A 16,093-nucleotide genomic window follows, 5' to 3' on the forward strand; every position below is an offset into this window, starting at 1 on the left:
TTGGCTTTACTTCTGAGTAACTACCTGCCATCAAGTGTGTTTGCATCATTTTCCCTTTTATACAAGACTATCAAATTCATCTTGAAACCCTTAACTATCAAGATTGGAACAAAAATAGAATTTGGCTGGGTCCAGGCCTGGATAAAATGAAAGATCATTACAAAACTTTCAAGTGACTTGCAATAAGTTACACTGATTCCCAAGAATCAGAATATACTTACTAAAGGATGACAAATTTTTTCATATCAAATTGAGATGGGTGCAAAGTAGGCACACTCATGACAAAACAACTGCTCAACAGTTATTCTAAGTGTAAATTTGGATACATAAAATCTTGCTGTCAATTACTTTTGAAATTTTAAAGTTCCTTTTGCATAATTTTACATGTCACATGAACAAACCATTTTCTCTCTTACAGATTAAGAAAAATACTGTTAATATCGGGCACAAAGAAGTAACCAATGATGTAAATGTACACACCTGAGTCATTAAGCTTTAGTTATGTTTTATCAGACAACCTGTACACAACAATTGCAATGCTGTACAAAATATACACTGTACTGTACATTCTACAAGAGATGAGATACTAGGACATTTCATTAAATATTTACACTGTAAATACAGTATCACTCATTTCTAATACAGTATCAACAATTCACCGATAAAGTGAAGCTTGGGCTCCACATGAAGACAAAAAGGGCTAAAAATTCTTCAACAGTGAGTCAAGTGCTTACAGTTGACATTTCACATTAACTATACTAATGTGACACCTTTCCAGGACAATTTAGCAATGGTTTATCAAGTATAAAAAGCAGTCTTTTGAGTTTATGTTTCACTCAAGAAAAGGATTGTTGACCAGAATATTACCACAATATAAAAGAAGTCTTTATGTGCTAAGGCATCTGCTATTCATATGATGTTCTGCAGTGTTAAACATGAAAAATCTGAACCATCAACTTAAAAAAAGAATTATTTTTTCAATATTGTTAATAAAACCTTTCCAGTTGTCAGAACATTTTTTAATCTCTGCAGGTGGCAACTCTGAAGAACCAGCATACTGTCTAACAAAATTGTAATAAAAATTATAATCTCAGTTACAGCACCTACAGTACACTAAAGGCATAAAAACATGTATAATCCATAGATTAAGCTGGTCACACAACAGAAATAGACTTTGAAATTGAATCTCGCTATTGTCAGATGCCAAACTACATTTTTGGCTTCTCATTTCTAAGTCTCCTTCATAAAAGACTGAACACTAATAATATGGGAGACATTGCAAATGTTCCTTCTTATGTGGAATTACACATTTTGATGACAATCCATGAAATTCTACTGAATTGTTAACAGACTGCTATATATGCTGCAAATAAAACACGTTTGATAAAACTGTAAGGTAAGGTTAGGCTCTAATGCAAAATAAAAGTAAAAAATCGAGAAAGTAAAAACTCAAAGTTAGGAATGGCAATGATTGCCAAAGTTCATATATAGCACAGTGCAATAACATATCACTCGCAGACCGATGCTCCCCAAAAAACAGAATAAATAGTGCAGATTTTATAGGCCTCTACATTATAAAACAAACCAACTAGTGCTACCTTAAAAAGGCAAAAATATCTTCCAAACAGCAAAAGTATCATAATGAAAAATCATTATAAACATTAACTAAAATAACACTGTACAAAATCATGGCTTATACCTGGTTGGATTTTAGATGTAGAACAATTAACCTAAAACCATGCATTCCCTTTATAACAAACACTAGATACAGCACTAACTGACACCAGACAGAGTACAGCTTCAATAAAAAAATCTGAGAGTTCAATATGGTATATAAAAATAGACAACAAGCTTCTATACAAAAGGTATTCGTAATACATATAAACTTCTTTTAAAAATATCACACAACAAGAATTCTCCACATTTTACAAATAACAAAATAGTTTGGTCCTAATTCTGATTCAATCTACGTACTTCTTTTACATTTCTTACTATCACATACTTTTCATACAACCTTGTTCATCAAAGGAAGCTCACTTTGTTTACTACAAAACTGAGCACTCTGTAACCGATAAAAATAGATTTCTAGGATGAACTATTGTTCTTGAAATAAAAAAATATAAATCCTAATGGAACTCCTATAAGTATAATAAGTCCTATTAATAATATCTTCCACCAGTTTAGACCCCAATCTGCACCTGAATAATCACTGCCGGATGGATCTAAAGGACGAAAGCGTAAATCATTCAGAGCTGCAGCAGCTTCATCTAAAGAATCTTTGTAAGTGTTTGTTTTGGCACGAATTTCAGCCAAGTCCTTCTGCATTGTATCTAGAAAACGTTTTGCTTCCTTCTTCGTTCGTGTATCTCTCAGGATACGATCAATACTAATGTAACCTACATGCATCTCTGAATCGCTCTCATACTCACTACAACTACTGATGCTTCGAGTACCAAGAAGGGCAGCACGGGCACTACTAATGCTTCTTGGTCCCTCACCACAAGCTCCTTGATCTTTCTGCTCTTCTTCCAACATTTCAGCTAAAACTGAATTGGCCTTGACTGGTATCTTTAAGGTGTTCAAGGCAAAGAATTCATTTTCCTGCATTATATTGTTGATCCTCTTCAATTCTGAAAGCTATAATATGGCATGAGTAAAAGATGTGAAACTGATGATTGGGTTAAAAAACACAAGACTGAAAATAACAAAACTAGTTTCCAGAAAAAATGTAAGTTAAAAAGAATTGAAACCCAAACTCAAGATGCTGAACATAATTAAACAAATCTTGCTAGTCTACATACAAAATGACATTTTCATAATAGAATAAAGTTTTATATATACTTACCAAGTAATTACACAGTTAATGTTTCTAACTCGTGTGGCAACTTTTTAAAAAATTCGCGGTAGTGCTTCGTGTCTTTTGTGTAAGTGACAGGTCCTGCCCACTATCGGGGAACACAGGAAACAACCTGGTAGGTAAGCCAATTTGTTTGTGCCCTTATGTCCATAAGAAGGGAGGAGGACAGGCTCCGATTCTGTAATTACTTGGCAAGTAAATATGAAACTTTATTTTATTATGAAAATATAATTTTCATATAAGCAACTTACCAAATAATTACACAGCTGAATCCCACACTGAATGGAGGTGGGATACATGGACATATTCTACTCCAAAACATCAAGACATGGTAATGACTTTGAAATAAAATTTGCCAGCATTAAATGCAATACTTGTTGTTTCTATACCTGATAAGAGAGCTACTGCAGGTGAATGCTGCCTCTGGCTGATGCTCATCTTAACCAGCAGTGGTGTGGCTGTTGAGCCGTGGGTCGCCTCTACTTAAGTGGGAGCTTTGCAGTGGAGGAAAGGCCTGATCGCTAGCAAAGCAAACAAAAGATGCCCTCACCCTGGGTGCAGTACCAAAATAAAAAACAACCAAACAATGCTGTCACCTACTGTGAAAACACTTATAAAAAACACCACAACCTATCCACTCAGACTGGTGGATACTCCACGTACATTGTACCCCAGGCTCCCCAAAACTTGAAAACCCTAAACCAAGGCGAAGAGATAGGAGAAAAAGTGTGCTTCCTATAATTCCTCACCCAATACCATCCCAGCCACCAATAACGGTCCCAAGGTACTACAGTTATCAAACACTGTTTCCACTTCCTTCCAATAGTGAGAGCTAAAAATAGACCTCCACTTCCAGTAGGTTGATTGAATAATGGAAGTCAGGGACATCATATGCCTGAAAGCCAAAGAGGTCAACACTGCTCTGATCTCACGAGCTTTTATTTTAAAATTTGGTAAAACATCCTCCTGGATCTGTGAATGTACTTCAGAAATCGAATCCCTCATGAAGAACAACAAAGTGTTCTTAGACAGAAAACAAGAAGGGTTCTTAGCTGAACACCAGAGGTTACTGGATGGACCCCCAATCTTTTCTGTCCTATTCAGATAGTATCTAAGAGCTCTGACAAGACAAAGTTCTCTCTCTTCTACCTCATTACCGAGAATGTCCACAAATTCTTAATGGTATATGAGTGAGGCCAGGGCTTGGGCGGGTCCTCGTTCTTGGCCAAAAATCATAGGGTGAAGGAGCAAACTGCATCTCCTTGGGAAAATCTACCTCTTATCAATGGCTTGAATTTCACTAATGAGTTTAGCCGTAGCTAAAGCAAAGAGGAAGTGTCTTGCATGTGAGATTCCTAAGGGAACCAGAATGAAGGGGTTCAAAAGCTGGACTCGTCAGCCGCTTCAGGACCACATCCAGATTCCATGAGACCAGATTGTCCTTCCTCTGTTCTGTCATATCAAAAGACTTTAACAGGTCGCTAATACCCAAGCTTCACGAAAGATTCAGGCCTCTATGTTTAAAAACTGAGCTAAGCATAGCTCAATACCCTTTAAATGGTGGAGGAAGACAAATTTCTAGAGTTCCTCAGATAAAGGAGGAAATCAGCAATCTGCATTACAGAGGTCTCAGAAGAAGATACATTGTGGTTATGGCACCACTGATGGAAGACTGCCCACTTGGCCTGGTAGACGAGGCTAGATGATTTTTGCCTGCATCGTGCAATAGCCTCTGCTCCCCTTGAAAAAACTTTCCCTCTGACAAGCTTGCAGACAGTCTGAAGCCTGTCAGGGTAAGAGCAAACAACCCTTGGTGGCATCTTCTGAAGTGGGGTTGTCTGAGTAAAGACAGTTTTTGGGGAAGGAGTCTTGGATAATCTACCAATAGCCAAAGAAAGTCCAGGAACCACTCCCTCAAGGGCCAAAATGGCGCTGTGAGTGTCAGAGTTGCGTTGTCATGTGACCAAAACTTGTTTAACACCTCCCTGACCATGATGAAGGGTGGAAAAGCATACAGATCCAGATTGGACCAATCTTGCAGCATGGCATCTGTTGCCCATGCAAGAGGATCTGGGGCTGGTGAGCAAAATAGAGGAAGGCAATGGTTCTTGGAGGTGGCAAATGGGTCTATCGTTGGCCTGCCCCACAGCTTCCAAAGATCCATACAAACCAGGGGATCCAGGGTCCACTCAGTGGGAAGGACCTGCTTCTGACAGCTCAGCTCGTCCACCATAACATTCAACTTCCCCTGGATAAATCAGGTGACCCAAATCACTCGATTTTGTTCCGCCCACAGGAGTAGATCTCTTGCTGCCTGGCAAAGAGAAAAGGAATGGTTGCTGCCTTGTTTTTGGATATATGCTAAGGCTGTGGTATTGTCCGCGTGTACCATTACTGTTTTGTTGTGGACCATGGTCGAAAAACACCAAAGGCATAGGTGAACTGTTTTCAGTTCTCTCACATTTATATGTAGGCTTTGCTGATCCGGGGCCCACATACCGGATACTTTCTGATTCCCAAGTAGGGCTCCCCAGCCTATGTCTGAGGCATCTGAATAAAAGTCTAGGTCGGGGCTCAGAGGTTGAATGGACTTCCCTTCTGACAGTCTTTCTTCTGACAGCACCACCACTGCAGGTCCAATTTGATCTCCGTGGTGATCAGAAACATGTGAGTGTCTGGCTGTGTTTTCCTGTCCCCGTTGGCCTTCAGAAAGAACTGGAGAACCCTCATGTGAAGTCTGCCTAATCTGACAAACATCTCTATGGATGCCAGAGTCCCAGTAAGCTCATCCACTGCTGAACCGAGCAAGACGAAAGGGCTAAAAACTCTGGTCCGTCGGGAGGTAGCTGGAAATTCTCTTGGGAGATGGAAAAGCCTGGAAAATCTGAGAGTTCAGAGTCATCTCCAAACAAAGCATCTCTTGCAATGGGTTCAACTGGGATTTCTGGAGATTGATAAGAAGGCCCAGTTACTGAGTAAGAAGAAGAATCTTGTGTAAGTCCTTCATGCACTTTTACTTCGATGGGGATCGAAGTAGCCAGTTGTCCAGATAAAGGCTGACATTGATCCCTATTAAGTGGAGCCATTTCAAGAGAGGAGCAAGGACTTGAGTGAATACTTGAGGGGGGGCCAAGGAAAGGCTGAAGCAAAGAGCCCGAAACTGATACACAGTCAATCCCCGCTACTTGTGGTCTTGCAGTTCACAGCTTCACTGATACGTGGATTTTTCTGTGGAAATTATCCCAAAATTATTCACAAAAAATTCGGCAATTCGCAGACTTTTTTGCCAAGAAATATTCACTAATTAGTGTATTTTGATGTTATTTTCATGACTGACCACATTTTTTTATGATAAAAACATGATTTACTAATTTCCAGATACGGTATTAATATTAAAGCAAACACAGCATAATATCATAAAATGTATTTTATTTTATTTATTTAAGTACATATTGTACTGTACTGAAGTTGTGAACTCTAGTGTTTCCCCTGTTCTGTAAAAAGAAAATGGGACGGCCTCAACACTCTATGAGAGAAAATGGCACTGACAATGTAATTTATTTTGATGTTACTTTCATGACTAAATACATTTTTTATGATAAAAACATGATTTACTAATTTTCAGGGGTAGTTTACAGTTTCGGTTGCCAGGCTCCGTAACACCATCTGCCCGGGCTACAATAACTCCACCAAGGTAAGTAGTTCTGCGACCCGACCCTGCTCGCGACCCCACGACCTGCGTGCCCCAGCATCTGACCCAGTCTCTTGCCAGTTTGCTAAGATGTCATCCGTCCAGTCCGCGCATCCCTCCCACGTGCAATTTGCCGCCACAAACCCGGTGACTATCCTAGATCTAGCAGTGCTCTGCAACAATGAACGCTCTTTACTGGTATTTCTAATGAAAAGTGGCCTGATCGGTGATTTTAGTGGTGTTTGTGGCCACTGCAAAGAAGGAACCGTTGGACTGATCAAACGAGGCGACAGTTTCCAGTGGTGTTGTAACGCACGCCACTGCAGGAAACACAGATCCATTCGGAGTGGCTCGTTCTTCTCTGGTTCGCACCTTTCATTTAGGACCATTTTAATTCTCATTCATGGCTGGATTCACGAACTTCCCCAGAAATATATGCAGATGACTCTGAAAGTCAGGTCACCTAACACCATAGTGGACTGGTACAATTTCTGCCGGGAAGTTTGTATAGACATTCTGGTGCAGGACAACCGGAAAATCGGCGGGCCAGGACACGTTGTGGAAATTGACAAATCCAAATTTGGAAAGCGAAAATTTCACAAGGGTAGACGTGTCGACGGTTGTTGGGTTCTCGGCGGGATTGACCGGGAAACAAAGGAAACGTTTTTTCAAGTTGTTGCCGACAGAACTGCGGAAACACTCCTCCCAATTTTAATAGAAAACATCCACCCTGACTCCATTGTAATTTCAGACTCTTGGAAATCATACCAGACTTTAAGCTAACATTTCAAAACACACCGTAACATTAATCACTCATTACACTTTGTTGATCCAGCAGACAAAAGCATACACACATAAATGATAGAATCTACTTGGTGGGTGTTGAAGCGTAATGTTTTGCCTAAAAGCGGTACTGTAAAAAAATTTGTATAATTCGTATTTCTCAATGTATTGTATTAAAAAATGCTACCTATCAAATGTTGATTGCCCTTTTAAAGCCTTTTTGGAATTAATTAAACATACATATCCTTTAAATCGAGTCAATTCAACAGCCACCAAGATGCGGCCTAATTTCGTTGAAACCCGACAATCCCGAGACGTCGCCGTACAAGCGGATTCGTCAATTACACCCATCCCTGTTCTGCCTGTTCCAGTCGTCGAGATCACGCCAAAACCAGCCGTCCCAGCCCAAAAGCTGGGTTAAGCATTTTAGTGGCTTTCTTGGGGGGGGGGGAGGTAAAAAACCTTAAAAATGTTTTTAACTAGATGGTCAAGTTCCGCAAAAGAAAACATTACCTTTGCCGAAGAGAACGCAGAACAGTAAGAAGAGTTGATGAGACCAGAGAAGTCCCCTTGAGAGGAGGCAGCAACTCCCAAAGAAGGTGCTTCACCAGTCATGTAAGATAAGTATCTCCTGCATATTAATCCTTAAACGCCGACTGGACGTATCATACGTCGACTAAAATTGTCTGTTGGGTGCCAAGTGGACGTACCGTACGTCGACTACAAAAAATTTTAACCTTCGGTCAACTTTGACTCAACCGAAATGGTCGAAAAACGCAATTGTAAGCTAAAACTCTTACATTCTAGTAATATTCAATCATTTACCTTCATTTTGCAACAAATTTGAAAAAAACTTTTTTCTTACGCCCGCGTGGTAACTCGGCCGAAAATTTCAGAAATTCTTTCGTCATTTTGTCGTAATTTTTGCACTGTTTTATATTAGCCTTTACATAAAGTTTTATATATGAAAATGTGCACAATTTCATGTAAAATACAGCAAAATAAAACCCATGGTTGTAGCTTTTATCAGTTTGGAAATATTTTCATATAAACCATGATAATTGCCAAAATTTCAACCTTTGGTCAACTTTGACTCGACCGAAATGGTCGAAAAACGCAATTGTAAGCTAAAACTCTTTCATTCTAGTAATATTCAATCATTTACCTTCATTTTGCAACAAATTGGAAGTCTCTAGCACAATATTTCGATTTATGGTGAATTTTTGAAAAAAACTTTTCCCTTACGTCCGCGCCAGAAATTCTTCGTCACGCGTTGTCGTAATGTTTGCACCGTTTATATTAGTCGTTACATAAAGTTTTATATATGGAAATGTGCGCAATTTCATGTAGAATACAACAGAAAATAACTCATGGTTGTAGCTTTTAGCAGTTTTGAAATATTTTCATATAAATCACGATAAGTGCAAAATTTCAACCTTCGGTCAACTTTAACTCGACGAAATGGTCGAAAAAACGCAATTGTAAGCTAAAACCCTTACATTCTAGTAATATTCAATCATGTACCTTCATTTTGCAACAAACTGGAAGTCTCTAGCACAATATTATGATTTATGGTGAATTTAAAAAAAAAAAAACTTTTTCCTTACGTCCGCGCGTGGTAACTCTGCCGAACATCTCGGAAATTCTTTCGTCACTTTGTCGTAATGTTTGCACCGGTTTATATTAGTCGTTACATAAAGTTTTATATATGAAAATGTGTGCAATTTCATGTAGAATACAACAGAAAATAACTCATGGTTGTATCTTTTATCAGTTTTGAAATATTTCCATATAAATCACAATAAGTGCCAAAATTTCAACCGGTCAACTTTAACTTTCGACCGAAATGGTGAAAAAATGCAATTGTAAGCTAAAGCTCTTACATTCTAGTAATATTCAATCATGTACTTTCATTTTGCAACAATCTGGCAGTCTCTAGCACAATATTTCGATTTATGGTGAATTTTTGGAAAAAAAAAAAAAAAAAAAAAAAATTCTTTAGGTCCGCAAGCGGTAACTCGGCCGAACATCTCAGAAATTCTTTTGTCACTTTGTCGTAATGTTTGCACCGTTTTATTTTAGTCGTTACATAAAGTTTTATATATGGAAATGTGCGCAATTTCATGTAGAATACAACAAAAAATAACTTATGGTTGTAGCTTTTATCAGTTTTGAAATATTTTCATATAAATCACGATAAATAGAAAAAATTCGACTTTCGGTCAACTTTAACTCAACCGAAATGGTTGAAAACTGCAATTGTAAGCTAAAACACTTATAGTCTAGTAATATTCAATCAATTACCTTCATTTTGCAACAAACGGGAAGTCTCTAGCACAATATTTCGATTTATGGTGAATTTTTGAAAAAACTTTTTTACGTCTGCTCGTTACGAATTCATGCATCAATTTGTGATAATTTTTCTCTGTGTTGCTTTGATCGTTTTACAATTTGTATACAGTATACCAAAATCATTGCAATTTAGTGTACAATACAAAGAAAAAAAAAATAACTCGTTAGCTTTAACCGTTTTGCTCACAGCGCGATTTGTATACAATTATATATGAAATTTTTTTTGTGCTGTCATATATTTCAATATTTATATATGATAATGATATTTTTTTTCATTTCTGAAGGTTGCATACTAAACTTCAGGCAATGACCAAAAAAAAAAGGAGCCAAAAATGAACTCTTAATCTTAAAAACTAAGCATGCTGTGATTTTTTGAAAAAAACTTTTTTTCCGCTTCGGCGCTAACTCCTGAACGCCGCTGGCATAAGACAGACACTTTTGTAAATAGAGGCTCGGCGTTAGAGAGTTAAGTACACACTACAAATAACAAACTGGCTTTAATAAACGACAGGGTTTGGAAGTCGAGCACGGTTGGAAACAGATATCACGGGTACGTTTCGTAAATGCGAAGTTAGGCTGCTACGAATGATTTTCAAGAACAAAATTGTCTAATATTAATACTCTGATATAATTAAATATCACTTGTCAGCCAGGAAAAATATGAAAACGGCATGGTACCGTAGACTAGCAAACCAAACCTAACTTCTCGCCTTGCAGGAGACGCACTGACTCCCATCTTTAACAAAATAAAGCTACCAGCTAAAAATTTTGAAATCTAAAACTCTTCACTGGGACTTACCCTGTGCACTTAACTTGCTTCCGTGTTTAATTCTTCCACTGTGACCGAAAAAAAATTCAGGAACAAAATTAAGCAAGCGAAACTCAGCGTGTTCAGCCTGGAGAAACTGAAAAAGCAATGAGGAAAATGGCTGGCGTAGAATGCACTGTTGCCACGTCAGTGTGTAAAGGGTAAGAAATGAACCTAGGTAGCTGGTGTAGACAAAGAGGTAGAGTCCTCTTGAGTCCTTATGTTCTATCAATGTGCCAACGTGCACTATTCTGGCCAAGATCAACTAGAATAGAATTCTTTGAAATTGGTTGGTTGTCTTATAGAGCCCTGGGGGGACCATGAGAGTAACTCCTTTGAGGACGAACAGCGACTATGGTATAAAAAGTTTTAACATACACACAACAAACCTTTGGTCTTAATGTATGGATTTTGGTAACCGCTGCGAGTCCTCAAAGGAGTTCTCTTTGAGGACGAAATGCGGCTATATAAAGTGCAATGATGGCACTATTCTTAGTATTAGTACTTTATAAAAAGCAGGGATTTGCTTTTGCAATGGTCGCATCACCATGCTAGCGACCCAAAATACTGTAAGTAAATACTGTACTCTATTGTATATATATCAAAATGTAATGATTGCTGTATATTATCATTTCAAGTCTTGGTATAACAGTATTTACATACAAATTACAGTAAAGCACCTGAACAGTACACCACTGCATTACAGCAGGCTATTTTTTGTATCTTCTATGGTAGTTTCTCAAGTTAGTTTTTAGTGGAGAACATTTTCATACACTGACACTCCAGTATTATGAATGAATATTACTTAAAAATCATTGTAAAATAACATCACAAAACTTGAAAAACAGAGACAGAGGAAAGAGACTGACATACTCATTCACAACTGTTTGCATTAAATAATACCTATATAAAATCCACCAGATATAGCATGTGCAAATAGCCTGAGAACTTTTTAAAATTTACTGAACTACAATGCTTCATTTTTGATAGTGTAGCCACTGTTTGTCCTCAAAGGAATTTCTCTAATGGTCCCACCATGGCTCCATAAGACAGACTAACCAATCTCAAAGAATTCTCTTATAGCTGATCTAGGCCAGAATAGTGCTTGTTGGCACAGTGATAGAATATAAAGGACTCAGAACAAGAGGGCTCATCTCCTGTTCACAGTGACTACCTGAGTTTTCCCTTTATCCTACTTGCACAGATGTGGCAACAGCACACATTTTGGCTATTTTCTCCCCTTTACACTCTGGTCTGTCCAAAAGTTCCCTAATCCCTAAGGTTTGCTTCAGAAAAGTGGTCAACTGTGCATTTGTCAATCATCATAACAGCAATCAAAGTGGTCAACTGTGCATTTGTCAATCATCATAATACTCAAGTTAAGTAAATAGTTTTAAGACCCAGTGAAAAATTTTAGTTCCTAAAAATTTTAACAAGTAGGCTATTATTTGTTTAAACTGGGAGCCAGTAGGTCTCCTGCAAGATGAGAAGTTAGGATTAGATTGCTAAGCTATGCTGTAGCCTGATTGCTGTGCTGTTTTTTCCTGTCTGACAAAGCGATAATTAGCAATAACGCAATAATATTAGACAATTTTGTTATTGAAACTTATTAGTCAATGACTCTTATAAAATTGATGGTTAATTTGAAGTTACCAAATGGGCAAATCAGGTTAGCCTAACTTCTTGTTTATGAGACATAGCCGTGATAGTAGTTCCCAATCATGCTTGAGTTACAAGCCTTGGTGTTTACTAAAGGCCAATATTTCCTTTGTAGTGTTTTATAACTAAATTAAATGGATTTTGTGATATAGAAAGTTCCCCAGTTATCCTTAATATTAGAGTTCTTTCCAAGTGTTACAGGAAATGCATTCAAGCAGATCTACTTCTAATGGGTATTACTCTGCTAATAGTGACGTCACAAGTGTTGACAAAAATTGTTGTCACTATTACCTTTTTCCTATGGGAATATAAAGTCTTGTTGTGTAATGGTGAGCTTTGTAAAACAATTAAAATCTTAGTAATACTGAGTGTATAAATTTGGTACAATAATTCCAATAATTAATTATTTTAATTTTGTACCACCTAACATAGCCTATAACCTTTACCTGGTGCTTGGGAACAGACAGTAATCAAAGTTATGAAATTTATGGAAATACAATGCATGGGTATCCATTCAATTTTGTCTTAATTGAGTTTAGAAGCATTTCTGAGTACAGTCAATCCCCAGTATTTGTGGGGGAGAGGGACCACACCCACCCGCGAATACCGAAAATCTGCAAATACTGAAACCCTCCCTCTAAAAACAGTTTTAATAGTTCAAACACCAAACGTATACCTTAAACCATCATCCTACACCAAATATGTCTTAAACTATCATCTAAACCACTTCAATATCATTTCAAAGTCATCTTACAACATTACCCTTAAAACAGCTATTAAAGTTACCCCTATACATTCAGGTACATCCATTTTCTCTAATATAGTATTGAAGCAGTCCTGTTCTCTTTTTTACAGTACATAGCAGAAACACTGGGAAGTTAAGTACTGTACAATACCTAAATATTTAATATGCATTAAAAAAAAACATTTTATTGATATTTTGCTGTTTACATTAATATTAATACAGTATTTGAAAATTAGTAAATCATTTTTTATAATAAAAAATGTATTTAGTCATGAAAATAACAGGAAAATACAATAATTAGTGAATATTTCTTGACATAAAAAACTGCGAATTACCAAATTTTTTGCAAATACTTCAAGGATAAGTTCGAAGGAAAAATCTGCAAATAGGTGAAGCCACGAATTGAACCGCAAATAGGTGGGGGTTGATTGTATGTCCTTTACAGCAACATTACTGTCTTGATTATGAATTAATATTTTAATACATTACTTCTATTTCATGGATATGACCCACTGTTCATGTTACCTATGACCCACTGTTCATGTTACCTAACAGCATACAGTACTATGGACACACATTTGTGGTCACGTCAGACTGTTTTAATTTGAAGTGTCTGCTGCCTATACAGTGATACTGGTAGCTAATAGTAGGTAATTTTATAATAAACACATGTTCCTTTTATCATTCCTGGGCTGCTATTATGCAAGACCCACGGATCACCTGTGCAGCAGCAAATTGCTCATCTGCCATGAGTCAGCCCCTGTAGGAATAAAGGAGAATTTGGTTGGTTGCTGGACATATGTGAAATATGCAACATATACTCCTGGCAGCAAGTTTAAATTATGAAAGAGCTCATTTTAACCTGCATCTAAGTGTCATAGGTTCAGTAGGAGTACGGAAGGAGGAGACTACATCATTCCTGCAGTTACGGGAGTGTGTGTTTCCATCCGTCTCCCAGCAGAATCCATATTTCAGCCAATACTCCAAAAGCAGTGATTCTAGGAATTCCCAATTCGACTCTTCTGATGAAGACAAAGTCTTTTCTTGGGAGAGATGTCACTAATATCTGACAAAGTGGAAAAAGCCAGTGAAATTTCCCATTTGAATCTAAAAGATCTAGGAAACAATCTTCTGCTTTACATAAGAAAGATACTTCAGATGAGAATATTGCCTCTCCCATGCAGCAATCAGATATTGAAGGGGATCCTGATAGGGTCCACCCAACCCCATCCGAAGTGTCTGTACCTTCTAGGAGGTAGTGATCTATCCTGGACTTCTATGCTGCTGGGCAGTGGTGATAAAACTGCCTTGGCTCAGTCAGTTCATGCAAGCTTCCCAAAGGAGGAAATTCCACTTGCTGTACTTTTAAAATTCCAGGATGAAATCAGGAACAGTATCAAGGATGACCTTGCTACTGAGCATCAGCATATCAGATATGCTATCCATGATTCCCAAGAGGAATCCAGGTTTGTCCTGGATAAGGAATTGGGTGTGATGTGAAAAAATTTCTGATTCTTAAACTAGAGGATATAGAGGCAGGAACTGGTTCTCTCAACAAAAAAAAACTTAGGTCACAGGAATGGGGCAATGAAAAACTCAAGCCCAAAAAGAAGTTGAATCAGTTGTCTAAATCCCTGTTGAAATCAGAATGGGTAATAAGAGTCTACTCAATCCCACAGCTCTGACTGGTAAAAATAATATGACAAAGTAGACCTATAAAACCTCAAAAAGATCCTGATTACCCTTGGGCAAGACATCTCAATGCACATCCATTCACCATATGGAAAATACCTCATTAATGTAAGGAAAACTAAGATTGAGGTTGAGCATGTAGAATTTTGGGACAGAGCTGCCTTTCCTGAAACTCAATGGCCCTCGATCCCTCCTTAAATAGGAATTCAGAAACTATCCAATGAGACAATTACCCAGCCTACTAATATACCAGTGAAAGCAATAGAAGCAACCTTTCTCCCGTTTAATGGAAAATATAGCACAACAACAACTTTAGGAAACCATTACTTATCCAGGCCTTCTGTCCCTCTACTTTTAGCACAATTAATCAATCAAGTTAGGACAGAATTTCTGAATTTTCTGGTGACTGGGAAACAAGAGTTAATGGGAGAAATAGAGTTAATGGAAAACAATACTATTAACCCTTAAACGCTGAGCCTCTATTTACAAAAACGTCTCCCGTATGCCGGCGGCGTTCGGTGAGTTAGCGCCGAAGCGGAAAAAAAGTTTTTTTCAAAAAATCACAGCACGCTTAGTTTTTAAGATTAAGAGTTCATTTTTGGCTGTTTTTTTTTTTTGTCATTGCCTGAAGTTTAGTATGCAACCATCAGAAATGGAAAAAATATCATTATCACATATAAATATTGAAATATATGACAGCGCAAAAAAAATTTTCATATATAATTTTATACAAATCGCGCTGTGAGCAAAACGGTTAAAGCTAACGGGTTATTTTGTTTTTCTTTGTATTGTACACTAAATTGTGATGATTTTGGTATATAACAAATTGTAAAACGATCAAAGCAACACAGAGAAAATATTATCACAAAATGATGCATGAATTCGTAACGCGCGGACGTAAAAAAATGTTTTTTCAAAAATTCACCATAAATCGAAATATTGTGCTAGAGACTTCCCGTTTGTTGCAAAATGAAGGTAATTGATTGAATATTACTAGACTATAAGTGTTTTAGCTTACAATTGCAGTTTTCGACCATTTCGGTTGAGTTAAAGTTGACCGAAAGTAGATTTTTTCTATTTATCGTGATTTATATGAAAATATTTCAAAACTGATAAATGCTACAACCATGAGTTATTTTCTGTTGTATTGTAAATGAAATTGCGCACATTTTCATATATAAAACTTTATGTAACGACTAATATAAAAAGGTGCAAATATTACGACAACGTGACGAAAGAATTTCTGAGATGTTTGGCAGAGTTACCGCGCAGACGTAAGGAAAATGTTTTTTTCAAAAATTCACCATAAATCGAAATATTGTGCTAGAGACTTCCAAATTATTGCAAAATGAAGGTAAATGATTGAATATTACTAGAATGTAAGAGTTTTAGCTTACAATTGCGTTTTTTTACCATTTCAGTCGAGTTAAAGTTGACCGAAGGTTGAAATTTTGGCAGTTATCGTGCTTTATGTGAAAATATTTCAAAACTGATAAAAGCTACAAC

At 37.3% G+C, this 16,093-nt stretch overlaps 1 protein-coding gene across 1 annotated transcript in view; it reads right to left on the reverse strand.

Moving 5' to 3' along the window:
* Window positions 1-338: 338 nt before the first annotated feature.
* The window catches only part of LOC136834369 (lysM and putative peptidoglycan-binding domain-containing protein 3-like), a 79,117-nt gene continuing 63,362 nt past the window's right edge, over window positions 339-16,093 (reverse strand). The window contains exon 3 of the mRNA XM_067096912.1: window positions 339-2,637. Coding sequence (XP_066953013.1) covers window positions 2,086-2,637 — 552 coding nt within the window. The 3' untranslated portion in view covers window positions 339-2,085. The remainder of the gene's footprint in view (window positions 2,638-16,093) is intronic.

This window comes from Macrobrachium rosenbergii, chromosome 4, assembly GCF_040412425.1.
Source record: "Macrobrachium rosenbergii isolate ZJJX-2024 chromosome 4, ASM4041242v1, whole genome shotgun sequence".
Lineage (NCBI taxonomy): Eukaryota > Metazoa > Arthropoda > Malacostraca > Decapoda > Palaemonidae > Macrobrachium > Macrobrachium rosenbergii.